General features: G+C 41.3%; 1 protein-coding gene across 2 annotated transcripts; it reads right to left on the bottom strand.

Moving 5' to 3' along the window:
- Positions 1 to 514: 514 nt before the first annotated feature.
- Positions 515 to 22736, bottom strand: wnk1a (WNK lysine deficient protein kinase 1a). 2 transcript variants are annotated; one of them, XM_017473952.3, is made up of 24 exons: positions 22044 to 22736; positions 19219 to 20349; positions 15387 to 15559; positions 14986 to 15206; positions 13300 to 13457; positions 11621 to 11709; positions 11300 to 11519; positions 10854 to 11145; positions 10594 to 10769; positions 10404 to 10484; positions 10146 to 10265; positions 8854 to 8939; positions 8509 to 8653; positions 6439 to 6555; positions 5574 to 5687; positions 5444 to 5492; positions 5221 to 5361; positions 4394 to 5121; positions 4196 to 4294; positions 3655 to 4109; positions 3358 to 3557; positions 3158 to 3253; positions 2804 to 2973; positions 515 to 2668 (listed from the first exon to the last, which is right to left on the bottom strand). In XM_017473952.3, the coding sequence occupies exons 2-24, from the start codon at positions 19960 to 19962 to the stop codon at positions 2366 to 2368; spliced, it is 4977 nt and encodes a 1658-aa protein (XP_017329441.1). In that variant the 5' UTR covers positions 19963 to 20349; positions 22044 to 22736; the 3' UTR covers positions 515 to 2365. The 2 variants fall into 2 exon arrangements, with proteins under 2 accessions (XP_017329441.1, XP_017329442.1); XM_017473953.3 differs by having other exon boundaries at positions 8866 to 8939.
- Between the last annotated feature and the right edge of the window lie 227 nt (positions 22737 to 22963).

Here is a 22963-nt window from a genome sequence, read left to right as displayed (position 1 = left end):
CAACAGCAAAGGCTCTTGTCAGTTAAGAGCAAGAATCCGAGGCTTCAGTGACTGTCCAGTTTCAGTAAGCCTGTGCTCTCTGTAGCCTTGGATTCTTGTCCTTGACTGACAGAAGTAGAACCAGATGTGGTGGGTGGTTGTAGACCATCTGCCTCAAGGTTTGAAATATTTTGCATTCAGAGATCTGTTCGTTTCTGCTCACGACGGTTGTAAAGCGTGCTTATTTGAGTTACTGTAGCCATTCTCCTCTGACCACTCATCAACGGTGCTTCAGCCCAGCCATTTGAATGTTTTATGTGTTTTCCACACCATTCTGTGTAAACTCTACAGACTTGGCTGACTGGACAATTGCCTGAATGCACAGTGGTACAGGTATTCCTATTAAAGTGCCTGGTGAGTGTATGTAATGGTACAACATTATAGAGAATGATTATAAAACTAAGCTGACTTTGTAAAATGAAAGCCTTGATTATTAAATGGAATTATGCAGTGAAAACAAAGTGGAGACCAAATATCATTTCCAAAATGTTTTAATTCACCTCTGGTATATACACTTCTTTTTAAAAAAAAAACAAAAAAAAAAACAACGATTAACACAACCATCAATATAGTCACCAAAAAGTTCTGGGACAAAACTGACAACTGAGAATCAATGCATTAGCAGTATTACCTTTTTCTAACCTAAACGTTTAATGCTGATTTAATAAACAGGTGAAATATTCCGGTTTTTAAAACATGCAGCTTTGAGAACAATGCGAGTATAGCTGGATGTGTGTGTGTTGTGACACTAGTGGTACTTTAAAAACTGTTGTGATCAAGTGGTTTATGAAAATCAGATTAAAGAAAAAGGTTTAGAAAAATTCATGCACTCAAGTATCAAAAGTAACATTAGCCTCCCGAGCCTGCTTAACCTCTTAAAACGGTGCATATTCTGCATTGCAGTAACGTTTTTCCTTCTCTAGAGAAGTCGAGCGAATCATTTCAGAGGTGAGAGAAAATCACTTCTGTGTAGGAATGGCACTGTGTTTTGTGGCTTAGTAATTATGCTTAGGAGAGTGGTACTAAGAGTATAAAGACAAATTGTGCAATACTGTAATTTGCAGAAAGTGTGAATTTTGGATACTTTAATTTACTTCACAGCAACGTTCCTATATATTGTGATTGATTTTTGATAAAGAGAACTTTCTACCAACTTGAGCAGGATAATAAGAGCCAGTGTGAAAACTGTGAAAAAATGCATTATAGGGAGGATAACTGTGTGTCAAGTCTGGCACAACAAATAAGATCATTTAAGAAGGCACCCCGTAAGCATGCAGCCTAGGAGTCTGCAGAAAGCCTCGAAAGCTCGAGCCGCTGCAGAACGCCTACAACCCACATGCCCTCGATACATCCACCGAGTTACAGTAGGAGTTTTTGAGAGAATACAGGCCTACACGATGTATAGTCAAATGCAGTCACAAATACAAAAGTCACAATGCAAATACTTATAATGGAAAAAGGTGTAAGGTTCGTCAAGTGCTCCATCACCCTGCTTATTTAACCTTCATATATTGCACATCTCTGTCCTTAGGTCAAATTCTAACATTTTGAAGAATTTTTGAAAAAATAAAAAAAAAGAATAACACATTTCAAAATCTCAAAAGAAACAGGTCCCCTACTACTCATGATTACTATGTAATAAGGTATAATTTCAACCTAAAACTTCACCAAACCAAGCTTTTCCTTACTCCAACTTGCTTTATTCATCTGGTTTATTGCTGTCTTGCTTAGGTACAGATGATGTGTACTGGCAGCATTTATAGTCCAAACTCATCACACTGTTTAATTACTATACAGTGTAGATAAGGAGACATTTAATCTAAACTGTAGGCTGCTTAAGAAAATGCTAACCATTTAGCTGCATACTAAGAACCTTTTTAAATGACTAAGCATGACATCCATGCGTCCCCATTTAAAGAGACTAGCGTTTAGTAATTAAGGCCATAGCTTTAGTTTCGTCTTAGTCTAGAACCGTCATACCAATCTGTACACATCCACCTGTAAGGCCCAAAGTCTTTTAGCCCTAACTGCACATACATCTCACTCACTAATCAAGTCACAGGATGAGACCTTTAAAGGCTTTCTGGCTGCTGTTTACTGTAAACAGTCTACTTACATTTTCCCACAGATTAAACAGAGACAAGCTTCAGAATTTTCAGAGGATATCCCTTAACTGTATTACACTGCTATAACTCATGTAAAGCTGGTTTACTAGACAGAGATGAAGTCTAATTTGGGATTAAAATATGCTTGTTTAAGTGATTGAAGAGAGTTCACAGTCAACAATTAGGCTAAATCCATGTGCGTTGTGATGTCCCTTTGAATCTCAGCTTGCCTGAGTGGTCCGTATGTTGGTTTCGCCACCATTAGTTCCTGCTTTGGGAGTTCCTGTGGCCACATGGAAACTCGACTGGAGGGCATTTGTGGCTGTGGGCTGTAACAAGCCTACTGAATTTCCTGTTGGCCCCACCCACTGTGGGGGGACATAAGGGGCACAGGGGTAGGTGGGCTGGTGGGCCATCGAGCACAATGAACTCTTCCTTCCAGCAGAAGAGTTGGAGCAGGGAGCACATACAGGACCACCCATGGAACACAGCTGCCCTGGTGCAGAGAACTTGCGAGGAAGTGTCTAGAAAGAAGAAGAAAATGTCTTCACAAAATAATTCCCCGTTTTGACAAACATTCAATTGACTAATCATAATGATTACAATTAAATAGTAAAGATATAGTTAATAAAAGGTGAAATATGGTTAGTGCTGCTTACATCAAGGCTTTGCGAATTTTGTTTGCCATTCTTCTTGACCTGTGCTTGGCTCATGGCATCCCGAGCAAAATCATCCACCAGCTGGTGGAGGTCATCTGTAAATGTGCCTTTTCGTGGAAGGTTAGCAGCTTGGCTTGACCCATTTTCTATTTTATTTGTGATGGTGGTCACTATAATAGACATTAGGAAACACAGAACACAAAAAAAGAAAAATTAAAGGCCAGTGATTATTAACAAGTTATTGAGTGGACTAAATAATGCAGAATTATTTAGTCCTAAAAAAAAAATAACAACATGTACAGAAATTATAGGCTCAACAATCCCTTAAAAAAAGAATGAAGCCAAAACCTTTACCTTCTGGTGCAACATCCTGACCGAGTGTATCCAGAGGATCTGGAACCTTTCCTGTAGTTGACTGAGTAACTGAAGCCTGTTTGTTACGTTTATCTCCTGCAAAGCACAGGAAAAAAAATGTTCAAAAACGGGGATTTGCCATTGTGACCGAGAATACAGACTATATAGCGTCTTTGTGGAAAAGTAACTTGGTGGTATACCTTGCTGATGAGGGCTACTGTGGGTGCTGCCACTGCGACTGGATTTGTTGCTCTTGCTTTTGGTGAGCCTGCGCCGGCCTCCTGCCACAGCTACAGGCGAGGAGGCCACTATAGAGGGACGTGCTTTGCCCATCCGTGCATACAGATCTTCAACTTCCTTCTTCTGCTTAGATTGCAAGGCCTGGATCTCAGTTATATGCCTGTTAGAAGGAAATAAATGATGGTAAATAAAGTCAGGGAACAAAAGTAATAGGAAAAATGTCAAGGTGCACTTTTTATTTCTTAAACAAATCCCACCTCTCCTTGAGCTGTCTGATCTCTTTCTTAAAGGCTTCATCCTCTGGCTCAGAGTCATCACTGCTTAACAAGCATTGGGAGTTAGGCTGGACTATGGCTACACTGGGTACACAAACATCTTCCTCTTCTTTTGGGCATGCATCCTCCTTTCCAGCTGAGGTAACTGAGAACCGACCCACTTTAGCGTCAGCACCAGAGGTCACCTGAAAGCACTCAATTGTAGTAGTAGTGGTAGCAGCGGCAGGGGCCGGAGAAGGAGCAGAAGCAGGTGGAGAAATGGATTCTGAAAGGTCATGATCATGGCTTGGCAGGGTTTGATACTTATGAAGAGTGTTTTCAGGGCTCGTGACTGCTGATGACGTGGGGGATGAAGACGAAGAAGTTGTGGATGAAGATGACTGCATCGTATTCTTGCAAGAGGCACCGTCCACAACTTGATCAGTGGCCACTGAAACCTGGACACAGATGATTTAAAAAGCCTGTTCAAACATGATGGTGTTGAAAGTTCAGTTAACCAAAAGACAGGAACACTTCGTACTACCTGAAATCGGCCAAGTTTAAAACCTTCACCAGTTGGTGGTGTTACTGGCTGCCTGTTCTCTACAGTAGGCAGGCTGTCTTGAGGTCCGCTTACAGAAGTCTAAATTAAAGGGAAAAAAATAAAAAATAAAAAACAGTGAAATAAAGATTGCACCAAAACAAGAACAACAAAAACCCTGAAAAGTTCAGAAGTGCTTACGTGCAGTCTTGGTACACCAGGATCAACTTGACTAGTTTGTAATTGTAGATTAATTGGACCTCCTTGGCTTTGAGAGGCAAACATGCCAGGAGCAAAGTGCCCACTGGAGCTCAGAGACAAGCTAGCCGGTGCCACATGGCCTGCAGTGGAGGCCAGGCCAGGAGGAGGAGAACTGATTGTGTTGGGAGGTGAGGAGGTAGGGGGCACATCGCCTGATGTTTCAGGCTGGGCTGAAGCACCCGAGGACGAACCTTGGTCATGGAATAGAGAACGGAGCTTCTTGTCCAGTGCGAGGATGTCCTCGATGCCTGGTGATTTTCCCTGTGTCTCCCCCTCACTCTCCCCACACTGGCTAGGGGCAACTGCAGGCAGAGGTGTGGGGGTGGAAGTATGGGCCGGAGCAGGAAGCTGTTCTCCAACAGAGGTTGGAACAGTGATGCTGCTCTCAGGTAGCTGGTAGGGAATAGTTGGAGTGGGAAGTGAAGTGCGACGCTGAGTGATGAGCTGATCTGATGGGGCAAGGGAAGGTGATGTCCTGCCCGTCTGGGTTATCTGAGCAGAAGTAGGTGGGGAAGTGGAACCAACAGTCACAGTAGCAGAGGTGTTCTGTGTAACTGCAACTGGGGTCTGATATACAGGTTGAGGGGGTAATACTGAGGGCTGGCTGGTGCTGGGAGGCAGGATGGTTTGTCCCTGCTGTGTATGGCTAGCTGAGGCAGGATCAGACACTAAAAACAACAACAACAACAACAACAACGTAGCTCAATTAAATGCATGTCCTACACCAGTGCAAGCTCCTTGTCCCTGTATCAGGAGAAATGACTCACCTGCCAGGTCTTCTCCAAAAGATGTGCTGGTAGAGGGAGGGCCAAAAAATGACTCTCGAAGTCGTGCTTCTGGTACAGGGCTGACAATGAAACGCCGCCCTGCTGAGTGCACCACCTGTGCAGCCACACTGGGTGGCAGACCTGTTAAAGTGCATAAAAATCAATATTAACAGACAGGTCCAATATCAACTTCACTTAAAATGGTCTGTTAAATAGTGTTTACCTTGCAGATTAGGACTTGATATCACAGGTTGGTTTACATCATGGATCACCTATAATAAAACACTGAATGTTAATAAAATTGCTTGTATGCGTTATCCTGAGTGTTAATGAAAATTCTGAAAATTCAATACCTGAGAACTGCCGTCTTTAGCGGCTTCTCTTTTCTCATCTGCCATGTCTATAACCTCTTGCACCTGATCAATAAAGGACTCACGCTCACTCTCCAGAATGAAGTCACTCTGGACCTGAAGGAACAGCAAAATCCTTTATTAATAAAACATACTGAATATCGTCAAGGGTTGAAAGTCATTCATTTTACAATAAAAGTTAGCAAATACCCCATGATAGTAGACAAAGTAACTGATACAAAGTGGCAGGATGAGCGACCCTATAAAGCTGAGTGAAGTTCAACTTAACGCAAATGAAAAGTGAAGCATTTTTCACAATTGAAATTGTGAGTGAGGGATTAAGCAGGGCTTAGCAGAAATTGTGACGAGCAATACAATGTTTTCAGCTCATTATGACTCCAGTACACCGATGCAGTGCACAGATGAGTTTTGTACATTCATTTCCCTCTACAAGTTTACTTTTAGTGGAAAGGCATCTGATTTGTGGTCAGATGTGCGTTTTCTGTATAATTCTGTAGATAGCTTGTATGGATAACACACAAGTCTGTCACTACCAGAGAAATCATGGCGACGTGGCAGACATGAGGCTAAATGTTGCTCCTGGTGTGAGTGAAGGGTTCAGCAGCAAAAATGATGAATTTCTTATCCTGCGTGAAGCAAGTTCAGGTGATTATGGGCAACAACATTTTTCTGGAGGGAAAACCGTGCTTCAGGGAACAGCTGTACCCAGCTAGCTAGTTTGTAGTTTTTGCGTGATGAGACATGATGAGAAAAACAAACAAAAAAAAAAAAGGAAAGATGCAATTTTTTTTTATTTATTTATTTATTTTTTTTACAGTGGAGAGCAAAGAAAAGAAAAAAAGGGTACCATGATCTGTGCAATTTCTTCAGGGTTGTCGCCATCCAGATCAAACTTAAATGTCACCATTTTCCTGTTGTGGGTTTCCAGTTGGCATTCAGCCACTCGGTCACCAATATTGGAAATCTTAAACACAAATCACAGATACAGAGAAGTATAATTAGGGCTTAGGGAAGGTTTTCATTCATAAATGACTTTCACATTTTATCTGACTGTTGAACAGTTTGATTTGTTGAAAACAAAAAACAGTTCTCTGTATTAACCATAGAACAATGTTTCCATGGCCTTGGGTAGTAAAGAACTACATGCAATTAGGATTACAATATATGCTTAGTAAAAAATCCAAGTACTTCATTGTTTTGACATGTATTTAAAAACTTTGGACTTTGAATTATTAGATTATTTTTTTCCAAGCTGAAGATTTAGTCTATTAATTCATTATTTATGTTGGTAATAAATGCAGTAGTACACTGCACTGATTAAAACCGGAGAAGTTTATTCTCAGGGCTGTGACTGTGGCCCTGACAACATGTCGCATCACATGCCACATTAATGTTTCTTCTTGAGTGGGCACTATAACAAATACAAAGTACAATATTTTGTATACAAATGTAAATAATAATAATAATAATAATAATAATAATAATAATAATAATAGCTATATTAATTTGTATTTATAGCCTGCCATATAGCAGGAGCTTTTATATTAATACACAAATTACATAATCAAATACCTTATATGTTGTCATCTGTTAGTTTGGTGCAGGTTTGTTTGAGAGCGGCAAAATCCAGTCAGGCAAATTCTGCTACCGTAATTTCCAGACTATAAGCCGCTACTTTTGTCACACGCTTTGAACACCGCGGCTTAAACAATGACGCGGCTAATTTATGGATTTTTACGGGCTAACGAGCTTCATGCCGCCAAAACATTTAGCCTCGTCACATCGGACCAATGAAATTACCAAACAGGTCACAGTGGACCAATGAAACTGTTCGAATTAAATCAAACGCACTCAGTCATTTTGCGCTTCATGCACACACCCTCATCATGGAAAACACACGAAGAAATGCATATGATGCAGCTTTCAAGTTAAAGGCAATCGATCTGGCTGTCGAAGAAGGAAATAGCATGCGAAGAGCAACTTTTGCTCAGGTTTGCCAGTGGATCCTAACAGCGTGGAGCAGTGTCAAAAAATCTATCACCGACGGGTTTCGAAAGGCTGGACTGCTGCGTGATGAAGAGGACAGCACAAGCTCAAGGCTGAATTTGCCTCGAGATGTAAGTGACACTGAGGCTGTTCAATTCCGACACTGAAGAAGACGACTTTAGTGGTTTTAGTGCGCAGGAGGAAGATGAAGATAGCGATCAATGACTTTTCCTGGTAGGCAACTGTATTTTTTTTTTTTTTTTTTAACCAGCCGTGTTACAGGCACTGTTCGGAAAAAAATATTTACGGTACGTATTTAATTAAAAGTTAAAAATAAATCTTTGTGTAACATCTTTCTGTGTAAATATCTCATGTTACAACGTGGACACCTGCGACTTATAGACAAGTACGGCCTATATATGTACAAAAAAAAATTTCTTTTTAAAGTTAGTCGGTGCGGCTTATATTCAGGTGCGCTCAATAGTCCGAAAATTACGGTATTTCATTTCAGGTTCTGCCGCTGCAATTTATCTTTTTGGGAAAGCAAATGTTACACTGGCGATCTGGGAGCATATTAGGATTTGGGCCTAATGAGAGAGAAACATGCGACTGTGTCCATTTCCTCATTCCACTTCTACCTCTCCCCTGGTCAAACACTACCATATCCCACAGCACCCTCATTGCAACACAACACAAGGCTTTATTAAATTGTTTCAATGACGGAACTCCTAAAATAAATCCTCATTTCATTATTTTATATTTAGGTTTTTATTTAATTTAAGCCTATAAAATTATATATTATATGATTATAGTGATATAAAATTTCTGACTGCATTACTGATTAAAAATGGTTACACTAAAGGTGTAATCAGTAATCATTACATTTCCTTGGAAATCTACCCAACACTGAGAGGAACTTGAGATCTCTTACATTAAGTACAACAAGCTTGGGCTTGGCAGACTTGTCATGACGTGAGCGGCTGCGGACTGAGCGACGCTGATAGCGCTTTGTGGAACTAGCTTCATGCTTGCCCTCATTCCCATCACTCAACCCTGAAGCTGCATCAGACAGGCCACTGAGATAAAGAATAACAGCAACATTTCAGTTACGTTATTCAGATGGAGCTGATAATGTCACAAACAGTCACTATTCAATGAATAATAAATTCAAATAATGCAGAAAACATTCCAGGGGGCATTTAGCATTGAGGCATGATGAGCTTTTAGACTGGGTTTAGACAAGAAAGCAAAGTATTCTTTAAATATGCTTTCTCACCCTAAGACGTACCTCTCTGCAGACAGCGGAATCAGCATGGACTGTGTTTGAGTCTGATCTGGAGACTGGGAAACACTTAGAGGAACCTAAAAGAAAAGGACAACATTCTGAGACCTCAATTTACCTCAATCAATGCTTCCTTCACCATGTTATCCCAAAATGGACTAGATTCATTAGCTACTTTTAAGACATGCTTAGAATGTACTTTTCTGTCCAGTGCTCTAACTTGGCAAAAGAAAGAAAGCTTGAAGGAAAGACGTCAGCCTTCTTTTGTGGAAAATACACCCTTCTACTACGCACCCGGTGTAATTGAGAAGCCTGATATAAGAAATACAGATGTTCAGCATTTGGAGGTGGAGAGAAAACAGGAGAGCCGAGCTGATTTGGCCATACCTGGTAGCCAGCATGCAAGAAAGAGGGGGTGGGAACGCAGAACAGGAGAAGAATGTAGAAGTTAATGATGGAAGAATTTGAAGAAGTTCAGGCATGTTTACTGAGTTCAGAAGAATGAGGATATGAACACACATTTAAGACAGTTGCGTATGATGGTGCTGGTACACTGTTGACAGTTTTTGTTTGAAAAACTGGATAAATAATCGTTGAGATAAAAACAAAACGGAAAAGCATGGGAAAATAACAGCACTTTCATGGAATCACAGTGACACATCCAGCACAAATACAGTGATAGATGCTTGTAAAGTACATGAATTAGTGTCAAAGAGAAAAGAGGAACACTGAGAAAGATAGTGAAAGGGGAACCATGAGTTATCATTTAACCTTCGGGCATTTTAATGAAGAACTATGTAAGCGGAAGTAAAGTAACTTTTCTATGTAGGTGAAAATAGGGACAAGATGACATACCAAAACCTTTGGTGCCAGAAAACTGGAAATGTGCCATTTCATTAGCCATTGGTGAATTACAAAAATTTCCAGTTGTATTGTTTTTTTGTACCTACTTAACATAGGCGACTGGGACCAATAGGAACTAATGCTCTTTGGAGGAAGGGCTAGCAGTACCATTCATTGATATGACCTTGTTTAAACATGGGGAAAATGTCTGCTTTAGTCGTAAAATGGATATTCATTATGACGTTATCGTTAAGACAGTGGTGGTTAAGCCAAGCACTTCTTCCATAATGACTAACACTGGTGTGGTTGTGCACAATAATGATTATAGGTGGTGTTACTGTGACCAGTGTGTCTATTCTAGGTATCTACGATGATGGTGGTGGGGGACTACATCCCCAAGATTCTTGAATTTGAACTTGCAGTGAAAATGGCCCGTAGTGTACCTGGACCACCTGAGAGCCGTGTGGTGGTGGTGGCTGAGTTGAGCTCTGAGGTGCAGTGTCCAGCTGGGGCTGGTTATGCTGTTGGGAGATGCTAGGCTGAACAGAACCTGGCAAAGTGGTCTGTTAGCCAAGGAAAAAAAAGGGGGGGGGGGGGGGGGGGGGGGGCAGATGGTTGGTATTCAGGCTTTAATGATCTAATATCTGAGCATCTGCAAGGAAATGAACAGAAACAAATGCTCAAAATGACATGATGAGTACCTGTTGTGGAGCACTATATTCAGGATGGGACAGAGGAATCAGAGTCTGAGAACTGCTTCCTTGTGAAGAAGGAACCTGTGTCTGATCAGGACAAAGAACACAACAGACATGAAACCAGAAACCAAGCTTTTCAAATAATCCATTATTTATAATGATGTCTGAAAAACAAATAATCCCAAAGATGACCGACCAGGCTATGTGGGTGGACAGCATGCTGTTGAGTAAGCTGGGAATGAGGGCTGTGTTGTGTGGCAGAGGTCTGAGGTTGCTGCTCAGGCTGCACAGAGCTGTAAGAGGGCAGCACTGGCTGAACAGGATGAGACTCCAATGCGGTCAGCGAGTAATGGCCTTCCATACCACCAACAGCTGCAGGATATACAAATAAACAATAGATCATGACCCAGCCATTACAGGTGCTGACGTAACACAATGATTCACTATGTTGCTCACATGAAGCAGGCGCTCCAGGCTGCTGTTGCAGGTGGTGCTGCTCCCCCTCTGGCTCCTCTGGCTCTATGGAAACTGGTGTCAAGGTCGACATGGGGGGCTTTGTGGTGGAGGAGTGAGCAGGAGTGGGCTCGCTGGGAGGCTGCTGCCCCCTTTCCTCTTCCTGCTTCCTTTTCTCCTGTTCTTCCCGCACCAGCTTCCGCTGTTCCCTCTTCCTGCAGATCAGAGCCACACGGTCCTTTACAGCCTTGGCTATGGTCTTATGATCGCCCTCACACACGTAGCCTGAATCAACCTGCAAAGTGAATATGGAAGAAGGCGAGAAACACAAAAGACAAAGCAAGTCTAATAAGGAGGCTGGAAAACTAGAAAACTAAACCACAAAGACAAGTCACTGAGATAAAGGCTGAAATGTTTCAAGAAACAGCAGGTGCAATGAGCTTTGCTACCATCTCCTGTGCCACGTCTTCTGGGACATCTTTGTGGAGGTCAAAGGAAAACTCAATGGCCTCATTATCCTTGTATTTCCCTTTGAGCTTCTTAACATCCTCAATGCGCAACCATAGTTTGATAGCCACCATCTCCCCATCATCCTCTTCAGCAAGCTCGACACGAACCCCTGTCTCTTCCTGAAAAAAGGCGTGGTTCAACAGGTCCTTGATGGAATATCTGGGGGGGAATATACAGGCACACACATGAGAAAGAGACCAATGAGAAATACTTTCAGGAGAGTTCAGTTGTTGTTTGTGTAACAAATTTGTTCAACAGACCTCTCGTCTTTGTTTTGCCGAATACACCCTTCGATGATCTCTTTGACTTCAGGAATGGCTACCTTATCGAAGCTGCCAGGTTTCACTCCCTATAAAAGTAGAACACAGAAAACATCCAAATCATGCACAGCCTACAAACAGAATCAAACTCACTTAATGTCTACCTTTAACGCTAATCAATCTTGTGCTATTTGCAAAATGTTGGTTTAAATATTAATAAATAGACATGTGATATAATTAATACATGACTGTAAAATGGTAATGTATGTATAGTACCATTTTCCAACACCTGCATTTTATATATAGATAGCAATTAGTGTACGCAGGCTACAAGCTGTAATAAACAGGTAATGAAAAAATTTAACTTCTTAGCACACTGCCATTTTATTGGAATACGCCTGTCATATACTCGTCTACTGCCTAAAGCCCAGTTATGAATCTAACTTTGGACTGGGCTTTGGAGGTGTTTTCACCAGAGATACTTTTTCAGGAACTCGTGAACTTTCTGTGCATTTCCACCCCGAAGAGCCAGGACTATTCTTAATTTCTCAATTAAGTTGCAGAGAATATAACACAGCGACTACTGAAGTGAAGTTTGGTATCTAGCATGGCACTAACAAATGATTATTAAGAATAATTTTATAATCAGAAGTTTCCATGATACTTTTGTTTTTACAAACGTATTGCATCAAAAGCTTGCAGGGGTATATTTTGTCACTGTGACATTTATACAACAGATTAAAAATCAACAGATAATGCGCCTTCACTGTCAAATGTAAACTAACCGCATTTGGTTGCTGAATTAACTGCCATGTGATCCACACCATACGCAATTACTGATGCTAAATTTTGTTTCACTTCCTGCCCAAATACCACATGAGCCAATTGAGATTAAGCCACAGAAAATAGTCTTATTAATTTGTTTTAAGGACTGGTTCACGTTTGTTGTGAGCAACATAGTTCAGTGGAAATGTTCATATCTCCCTGCAGTTCTGGCTTGGTTTCCCACGGAATCTAAGCAAGGTTGGGCATGGCCAGTAGCAGGATGGGAGACCTCCTGGGGAAAACCAAGGTCTGCTGGAAGTGGTATTAGTGAGGCCAGCAGGGGGTGCTCACCCTGTGGTCTGTGTGGGCCCTAATGCCCAATATAGTGACCAGGACACCATACTATAAAAACAGCACAGTCTTTTGAAGATGTTAAACCGAGGTCCTGACTCTCTATGGTCATTAAAAATCCCAAGACACTTATCGTAAAGAGTAGGGGTATAACTTCCGTGGCCTGGCAAAATTCCCCCTAATAATCCCCATCTCTGAATTGGCTACTCTCTTCAGCTGGTGTGTGGTGAGTGTTCTGGCGCACTATGGCTGTCGTTACACACTAATGGTGTTTGAGGAGAACCCCCCCCCCAATACTATATAAAGTGCTTCGAATGTCTAGGAAAGTGCTATGTAACAGTAATAATAATATTGATTTCACTTTGGGGTTCTGTATATGGTGATGGCATAACTAGACTGGAATTCTTAAAAGCACAACTTACCACTCATAGAGGGGAAAAAAGAGTGAAGAAAATGCCTCATAAAAGGCCAAAAAGGGGAGGATTTAAAAGAATGGAGCGAAGGAGAGGGGAGGAGGACGAGCACACATGGCCCTCTCCTCCAGCAAAAGGATGGGCACTTACGCTGGTCACTCTGCGATAGATCTGTGCCGCATTCTGGCACTCGGAGTACGGGTACTCAGAAGTAGCCATCTCCAGCATACACATCCCAAAGGCATAGACATCCACTGACTCGTCATACTTCTCCTCATACATCTCAGGCGCCATGAACTCAGGGGTACCTTAAATCAAAAGAACGGTTCAGAACTCTCTCTCATTTCCCTATAACACCTTCTCTGTGAAGAGGAGAGAGGAAGGTGGTGATGCTGCTGAAGATGACCTCTCCAGAAACCTGTGAGAAAAGAGAGAGAGAGAGAAGGGAGAGCGAAAAGGGGATAGAAAGCGAAAAAGAGGAGGAGGGGGGATAAACTGTTCTCAGTTAGGCTGTCATGATAAGAAGCCCAAGTTTCTCAGTGTAAGGCCTTTAGGGCAGGGCTATGGAAACAAAACTAGAGTACAGAACCTACCAAAAAGCCTGGACTGACCAAAGAATTCAAGCTCAGTCTGCTGAAGGACAAGGGCTGAGCATTAAAGTAAAGTTGTTAGGCATTGGATAATGTTTACAAATGCGGAGTTTAAGACAAAGTCACGTGTTAGCCAAAAAAATTACTGGGAAATGTTTGAGGTGAGTCAATGGTCAGTCAATAGCCCAGGACTGATCATTTAAGAGAAAGCTAAAATCCAAGCTATGGAAAGAACTTAGTACATTTTGTTAGCCTGCTGCAAATCCCCTTAAAAGGCACTTACCTTTCTGATACCTGTAAGAAAGTAGAGCAAATTAAAATTGCTAAGCATAAAATATTCCATAGCTAGTCACTGATTCGTGAGGTTCTGCACACTAGTTTATGCAGTAAAAAAGCTGCCCATAAAGCAAAGACCTCACACAGAAAAACTTATCATATTTGGAATTGATTTAGATTTGTAATGTGTCACTTTGTACTGGTTGACTTACCAGGCCCATTTTCTGCATTTACCGCAGTACACTAAATAATCCTTAAAGTAGAATAAGGGAGATCTGAGGTTAGAGTCTAAAGTTTCCTAAAATGATAAATGGACTCTAAGTCTATAACTGAGAGGAAATGAGGAGAGAGATTAAGGCTTGGATCTTAAGAAAGACACTGTAAGAAAAAAAATCAAAACAGAAGATCTACCCTTGAGAGAGAAAAATGACAGTTATTAGCATCATCACGCATTTCATTGAAGAAACAGACCACTAATATCCAAACCACAGGACAAAGATCATTCAGAACGGTACCTGAAAGCCCAGGGCTCACCTCTAGCTTTTGTGCTATCCCTTTGCCAAGATCGGGTTTGCCTGCAGACAAGCCACAATACAACTACGCACATCACTGACAAAAAGAGAGTTAAGAAACTACTTACTCTCTGGAGGAACCTGAAATAAGGGCCTCTTAAAACACTGAGGATAATATGGATCAACAAAACAATTTTGGACCTAGAGGAGGGAGGGAAATCCCGTGTGGAGAGACAGCGCGAGCGAGAAGCAGGGGCCCTGGTTTGCTGTGGTTTGGGGGCTCACAGAAACACTGTGGTCTGCCTTCGCACCACAATGTTAAATCACACTTTTAGAAGCCAAAGAAGAGAAAGAAACGTCAGAAGAGGACAGACTTTCTTCTTCCTGCCAGCAAACCCGCATAGCGAGTTAACACAAAAAGGACCAAGAAACGGTGTACATGGTTTACGGGGTCATACCTATGACACTCTTGGCAAAAGAAGCCCTCTTGAGAGTGGCGAGGCCCAGGTCGCCGATCTTGACTGATCCAGTGGGCCCAGTGATGAAAATGTTGTCACACTTGAGGTCACGGTGGATGATGGGAGGAGACCTGGTATGAAGAAAGTGAAGCCCTTTCAGGATCTGCCGACACCAGCTCCGCAGGACTTTGATCTTCATCTCCTTAAACCGCTTTAAATACCTGCAGAGCAAAACAAACCACCATCAGCATGGGTAAGCCATTTGTTTTTTTAAAACCAAGGACGCTAATATTTAATTTAGACAAAAATAAAATTCTGACTATTTTTGCTGCCAAAATATTTTCCTGCTGAATCATTTCGTATCTAGAGAGGCCACAACTTATTTAAAACTGTGCACTTACGTCTTTAAAGTGCCAGATGTCATGAGCTCAGTCACCAGCACTATACATTTCCTCCCTTTGCAGGGAGCCTCCCAGGAATCATAGAAGCGCACAATGTTGGGGTGCTGCAGGCCCTTCAGCATGCCAGCTTCCTCCTTGAAGCGCTGTCGCTCTGATTTGGACAACTTGCGGTCCTGAAAGGCATTTTAAACGTGACATTGCAAGATAAGTGTGTGTAGGTGTCCTCTAAATTGAATGCTTGGCAATGTTAAACAAATACTGCCAACTATTTAATACAAACAGAATACTTTATGTGGTCTGAAACATATACAACATCTGAATAGTATAAACACACTTGAAATAGTGCTAAATTCCCACCAACTGCAAGCTCCCCCAGTATGACCTACTTTTCACTATGAGGTTACCCACAATTTCTGGAATGAGAAACATCCAGCTTCTGGAGGTCCTCCAAAAGCACCATCCCCCCAAAGCTAATAGTATTACTCCTCGCCCCCAGTCCTATTTTACACCGTCTTTACAATGACTTCAAACAATTGAACCCAGTGGAGAGGCAGCCCACTCAGTAAAATATGAAAAGCTCCTGGGACTCGTAATACTGTTGACAGAAGAAAGGGAATATGCACAGGTTTTTAGTTTGGGTATGTAAAGGAATCATGAAGTAGAGCAAGGGAATAATTTGCATATATGTGTGCACATAATATTACCACAATACCGCTAAAAAAAATATTAAATCCTAGTAATATTACAGTAATCCTAAGGTTCTCATCAAAACATTTTTTCAAAAATTTTAAACAGTTTTTCATTTACTCCCTAATTTGATAATTTGCCAAGTCCCACCCACCAGCCAACTTCCCCTTATCACACAAACAACTATCAACTGGGCAGGCTGAAGGACATGTGCCGTCTCCGTGAGGCCAGCCATTATATGATTTTGAATTGCTGCTCATGCTGTCACAGGGCAGCACAACATACTCTGAGGAAAGGGCTATCGACCCTCTTCCACATGCCCACGTACTTCTCAGATGTCCACGATGGCCTACTGTGATCGAAAGTGGAGAGAGAAATGCCATCTCTCACACCCAGAGAGCATGGCCAATTTTGCTCTCTAGACTAACGGGCACGGGATTGCAGCGCCAATGTCAGGAATCTAAATCACGATCTGCCAAATGCTTTTCTGTTGCATGATACGAGAGCTCAGTTTTAGAATTTTAAAATGGTCCTCTGCTGACTAGTGTGACCAAAACAGACAAAAGAAACTCCACTGTCCTTTCCCTGCTTGAACAGCAGTGAACGTGTCTATTCAATACACAGTATTTGTGCTGCATTGGTCTGCTGCATTGGGTTGTACTTTGCACATCTTTGCACAGTACTAAAGTAGAAAATATGCTTCAATTTTTACGCATATGCCAAGAACAGCATACAGTATGCGTGACGCAAATTCCGTCATCAGCAGAGTACACACACCGCCCGATTTTTCTAACCGCACGTACTTTGCACAGGTCACACATGCGCATTTAATTCTTTTGCACCATTTAGTTGCTCCAAAAGGTGGCAACAGTGACCCAGGGCCATTGAATCTCAAGGTAGATGAAGAAAAAAACAGAAGAGATGGAAATGATTGCAGGTTATAAAGCATTTGTATAATTCTAGCCTTAAAGAGTATAAGGACTTGTACATGGGTGCTAATTGTGGTGAGAGATTGCCCAAGCATTGTTCTTTGTGTTTTTGTGGTGATTCTTCGTTGTCACCCTTCACACCAAAACACCTGCTTTACTGCTCTGTACTGACAGAGCCAGGAGGGGTACTGCAAGTTGTCGTAATGCGCATGCGTGACCACCTGTGTACGTGTACATGTCAAAAGGAGTATACTTAAGATTATGCATACGACAGTGCGCATACACTAGCGGGCATGTAAAAAAATATATAATAATAAAAACGAATAAACGAAGTGTACCAGAGGCTTAAGAAGTTAATCTGTTTTTGAATCAATTTGTATAGATAAACAAATAAAAGATGACATTTTAAATCTGATTATTTTCTTCTTGTGAGTTTCTTCAATGACAATGAATAACTTTGGTTGTTTATGTGATGAAAGTGCACAATTGCAAGCATGTTGCTGATGTTCTTTCTGTATAAAACACTACAGTTCTGTGGCACATGAACCTACTGTGTGTTAATGTTCAAGTTTATTCAAATACTAAACCTTTTTAATATTTAAAGTTCTTACACAAGTTAATATGGATAAGCTATAGGTGTGGCATGTATTTAAACTTCTTACGGTGCTTTTATATTACGTATCTTTCCTAAAATCAGATAACGCACCCTTGAGAGCAAAGCATTCAGAGCAACACAATACACTGGAATATGGAAATATAATTTTTTTCCCCCCTTCACCCTGACAGGCAACACTACTAATGCAAAATTATTTCTTTCGCTATTGACCTAACATGACAACTATCAGACTTGCAACAGAGGCACTGGGTATAAACACGAGGAATGTCTTAACGTTTAATTTCAGTAGTTATTTAAAATCCAAACCACTTTGGAAGGACAAAAAGCACTTCTTCAAAAGACAACAGAAGTGAAACTGTTTATAAACTTTTCCTGTGCTCAGACCTAAATATTATTCAAGCGTGTCATGTGCGATATGAGCTACAGGATGGAAGGATGCCAGTGTTCTGCACAAGCAGTGCATGTATTTTTGCCTTCTGGTACTGATGTCTATTCATTTTAGTGCAACTTTGCTACATATCAAAGGAAACGGTAGACAAAATGACACGACAGAACAAAAAAAATAGAAAGAAAGACAGGAAGAGTGGGAGGGGAAGAAAAGATGAGAGGGCGCAAGAAATAAGAGCCTCAGAGAAAGCAGAGTGTGAGAGAACATGTAAAAAGAGTGAGAGTGAAAGAGATACTGAAGCTTTTGTTTCAGTGCATTTTCCAAACTGGCTCAACCTGAAGGCTGTTTGCAGCAGAGCTGCAGCTCACGTGACCACATGCAATGTCCTGTCATCACCCAGCAGCAACAGCAATAAGAAGGCGGGGTAGAGAGGGCAAAGGCAAGCCTTGACAAGCCACAGAGCTGCTGCTCACATTGACGAGAAGAGACTCTGACCCACTTTCCCAACATGCACTAGTGTATTACATTGACAGAGTAAAACTTCTCACAAGTGTCTATTACATTTCCTCTCTTAACCCCTTCAAAACGAGAGGAGGAAACAGGATGTCAATAAAGGCAAATAGCGAGAAGTGGGTCACAAGTTAATGTTACCAGCAGCAGGATGTTGCCCTGTGGTCTGCAGCGTCACTTTAGCATTTATGAGAATCATCCTGCTTGCATTATCAGCATTATATAGTTCTGTGATTACTAGTCTCCATTTCCAGTATAACTACAGAAAATAAATGTTAACACAGTCTGTGTTGATATCAGGTGCCATCATGAAAGAGAAAAGACTACTTCTATCAAGACTATCGAGTCACAATTTTCCTGGTAATACTCTAAGCTACTTAAAATATGTCACGGCTATATTTTTTTGTCTTGGAATATATAGGAATAAGTATGAGTACACACTCTAGATAGGAGTACCTCAAAAAAACATTATTTGAAGATTAATATTTTTAAAATGTGCTATTTCAATATTTTGGAAACAGACATCCAAATGTAGCAAAACATTAAGTAAGCAATAACAACATTTAAATAAATGAAAGAATTTTAAAAAATGAAATATTTTAAACAATTCCTATGCATTCTTCATTTCACACATCAAACACAAACAGAAATCCCCAAGCTGAAACAGCAGAACAGAGCTCAAATGGCACAAAAATGACTTACCTGCAGTTCACACCATGCCACCTCCACAGTCGTCTCTGTATCCAATCCTTTATACACTGTCTTGAATGAACCACGTCCAATCTCAATGTCAAACTTCAAAAATCGGCCATCGGGTGAAGTTCCGACAGCCTTCGTCTCCACCTCCTCTATGTCCTCTGGGTCCTTCTTCTCAGTCCCACGCTGTTGCCCTGAATCCACACGAGCCTTCGTCTTGGCTTCTTCATCTTCCTCCTTATCATTTTCCTGTTTTGTGCCTACACTACTGCCAGACTCCTGCTCCGATGTCTTGCTGTGTGGCTCCAGACACGTTTCCTTCTTTGTCTCCACAACCTGACTGGCTGAAACCACGGGCCTCTGCTCTTCAACCATCTCCTCGTGGACTTCATCTTTCACTCCCTCCACCTTCTCAACGACGGGCCCATCAGCCACCACAAGGATCTCAGTCTGAGCAGCAGTTTTAATCTCACTAACATTAAGATCGGTGGAAGAGGCTGAAAAATCCGGTTGCACATCCAGGGAAAAGATTTTGCTAGGAAGCTCCAAAGCTGTGGCGTTCGAGTCACAAATAACACTACGCCGGACAAATCGGTGCTCAGCTTTCGAGTCCCGCTCCATGGTGTGGTGCCGGCGTCGGACTTCAGGACCAATCCTTTCACCCAACTGCGTGTCCGAGTTGGAGCCAGCAGTGTTCTTTGAAGCAGGGGACAGGAACTTAACCATCTTGTCTCTAAAACTTTCAGACATATCTCCACTCACAGAGTGAAGAGACACTCAAAGGCTAGATCACTTCCATACACTTAAATAAATGTACTGAAAAATACTAAAAGGCTAATTTGCTATGTTTTTGGGTGATCACTCAAATGAAGTCAATGCTCTTACAAACTAAAGGGCTTGAGTAAAGCACTGATAGAGCACTGGGATTGAAGGAGGGAGAGACCAGTTCACAGCCCACATGTTCACATGATAACAATGCACAAGGGCTTTTAAACTTCGGTCATCCATTGTACGGGGAAATGTAGGCTGTGTTCAACATAAGGTGTGACGTAAAAAGGCAAGGCTGTAATACTTGACGTGCGCTTTTAAGCCAGAAGGATGCACAAGGTTCGAAACGTGATCCAAGCTTCTGTTTCACTGTAACAACACAAAGTAAAGTTTATAGTATTGAGAAAACATAATACTACTAATAAGTGTAAATTATACAGCACTTTTCTCAAACTCAATATCACTTTACAGAGACCAAGAGTAAGCAAACAGAGGAGTGGGCTAACATGTGCATCACTGTAGTATTTCTGGGATTTCAGTCCCATCTGATTCGGTCATATTAGTATTATTTACAGACCACGTGTTCTGCATCTGAACGTATTACACTATCTTTTACCTTCTAGAGAATGACCGGTAGAACGAACCCCAGGTGATATGCCATAATCTTTGTGAACACGTCAATTTAGACCGGAGATATTATCGATTCAGAACATGTCTGAATTGACATGTTCACAAAAATAATGTCATATCTTGTTGGAGGAGAGATTTTACACGTTCTCTTCTAGAACAATAAAAAAAATATAGTAGACTTTCGGCGAGTTCATAGAACAGACACAGCCATGTGTAACCATACAACAATCACTTTTGATTAAAATGTTGAAACCAACAGGTTGAATTAAAATGAGGTGTACACGTACAGTAGCAGGAACTGAATTTTCATGTAACATCAATGAGTACATCCTGAACACACACCCATCTCTGATACAGAAAAATCACTTCAACTGTGAACAGATCATAATTACTCAGGTGTCCTCCGGCAATATGACTTCATAGATATGTCTGTAAAGCTTATCAGTCCAAACAATACTTAACAAAACCAAATAATCCTCACATAAATTCATACATGCATCTGGCACAACAAGAAATAATGAGAGCAGCTGAGGAATGAGGTACACAGAGGTGTCGGAAAACAGAGATAATGTATAGGAGAGGAGCTGCTTAGTTATTGTCCAGAGACTGAGAGACACTCTGAAAAGCTGTTTTGAACTGAATTTCTCCTCTGTTCTCACACGAGCCAAAAAATACACCAACAAATAAAGCGACATCACAATTTTTAACAATATTGATATTGATTAAGCTACACTGATTGTAACGTAGAAACTCAGCTTTACAAAGTAACCATCATTAAGAGGCTAACATTAATTGTAGGACTTCAAAAAAAAAAAAAAAAAAGAGTTGGACACAGCCACATGAATCAGCTGTTAGATGACATTAGCAATCACAAACATCCACTTAGCGGATGTGGTGGCTACAAAGTTACCCAAATCCATCGTTCGCTTAAATCCGATTACTAATACAGGTCATGTCAAACCAGATCGTAAATAATTCAGATTTACCCAACCACGCAGGCCAACATTAACCAGTTAAGTTCAAAATGACTGCTGTGAGCTTGGCTAGACTTGCTAATTAGGCACCTCTAGCTAAGGCTGACGTTCGATTAATGACCATCACTAACTCGTCTTTAAGGAACTGTTTTTCACTTCACAATTGTTTCTGTAAATATATATATTAATACGTCTCTTGTTACAGAAAACAATTATAATACTGCAGCTGCTTTTCTGTTCTTTTCTGCTCTCTCTACAACGCAAGCTGGCTAACGCCAACATTAACAGCTCGCTGTCGCTAACTGACGTTACTCAAATCAAATACAGTTAGCCAGAGCTGCTAACTGGGGATATTTTGAGGCACAAAGTGTCGTGATTAAACTAAATTCATACGGTTTACAGAGACACTTTCATAAAACAAGATATTTTTTATTTACTGTTTTTTTTAAACACACTCACCGAAATGATGTGCATCGTCATCCTCGATTATCTACAGTTTCTCTGGACACCGCGCGCGCGCAACGCCGAAACTCCCTTAGCTAGCGAGCGAGCTAATCACCGGGTTAGTTATAACGTTTGAAATGACTCATATTTTGAGTCATACTGCTATGTTTGTGCGCGGATGTATTCGTTTACCGTGCCTGGATACCTCTGTAAAGAACGACAGATTCGAGAACGACAGATTCGAGAACAATTCGCCGCGAGCAGCCGACAAACCGAACGACAAAGTTCAAAACGTCAACGTGCAAAAATCACGCGCCTTCTCGCGAGATTTCCGGACATGCACGCGGACTCTTTGTTGTAGGTTTTTATCGGTTTAATTTCCTTGTTCAACTGGTTATCAATGAAAAAACTAATGCAAACGAGTCCCATGGTCTTAATAAACGAACACACCAGACAAAGTCCATTCCTGTGCTATCCCGTACACGAGCTAGTGTTTTGTTGTTGTTGTAACAAAAAAGCGCCTTTGTTACTTATTGCAGCTGGTCCCTGAATCAAACGATTTCCACTCGACGGACATAATTTGGATTTATGGACACACAAACGGGCGTTTTATTGTTTTTCCATCTCAGTGCAACACCATAAAACACAGCCGACAAAAGAACAATCCGCATTCTCCTCTCTCTTCCCCCGAGGCAGCCCAAAATAGCCTCATAACGCAGTGTGGACACGAGCGCCCCCTCCCGCACAGAGCACCGCATAACACGACAACATACTGGAAATCTGCTAACACAATTAGCAGCCACAACAAAGGAACAGGAATCACGATTTTAAAATACGTAGATAACACATAGTCACACAATGCGAATAGAATCGGAGATATTAAATGTTACCAAGAGGTGTTCTCATAATCTTATGAAAGCTTATAAAATAAGTAA

This window comes from Ictalurus punctatus, chromosome 8 (assembly GCF_001660625.3).
Source record: "Ictalurus punctatus breed USDA103 chromosome 8, Coco_2.0, whole genome shotgun sequence".
In the NCBI taxonomy this organism is placed as follows: Eukaryota; Metazoa; Chordata; class Actinopteri; order Siluriformes; family Ictaluridae; genus Ictalurus; species Ictalurus punctatus.
Note: the sequence above shows the minus strand (reverse complement) of the source record. Positions and strands in the feature narration are given on the sequence as shown.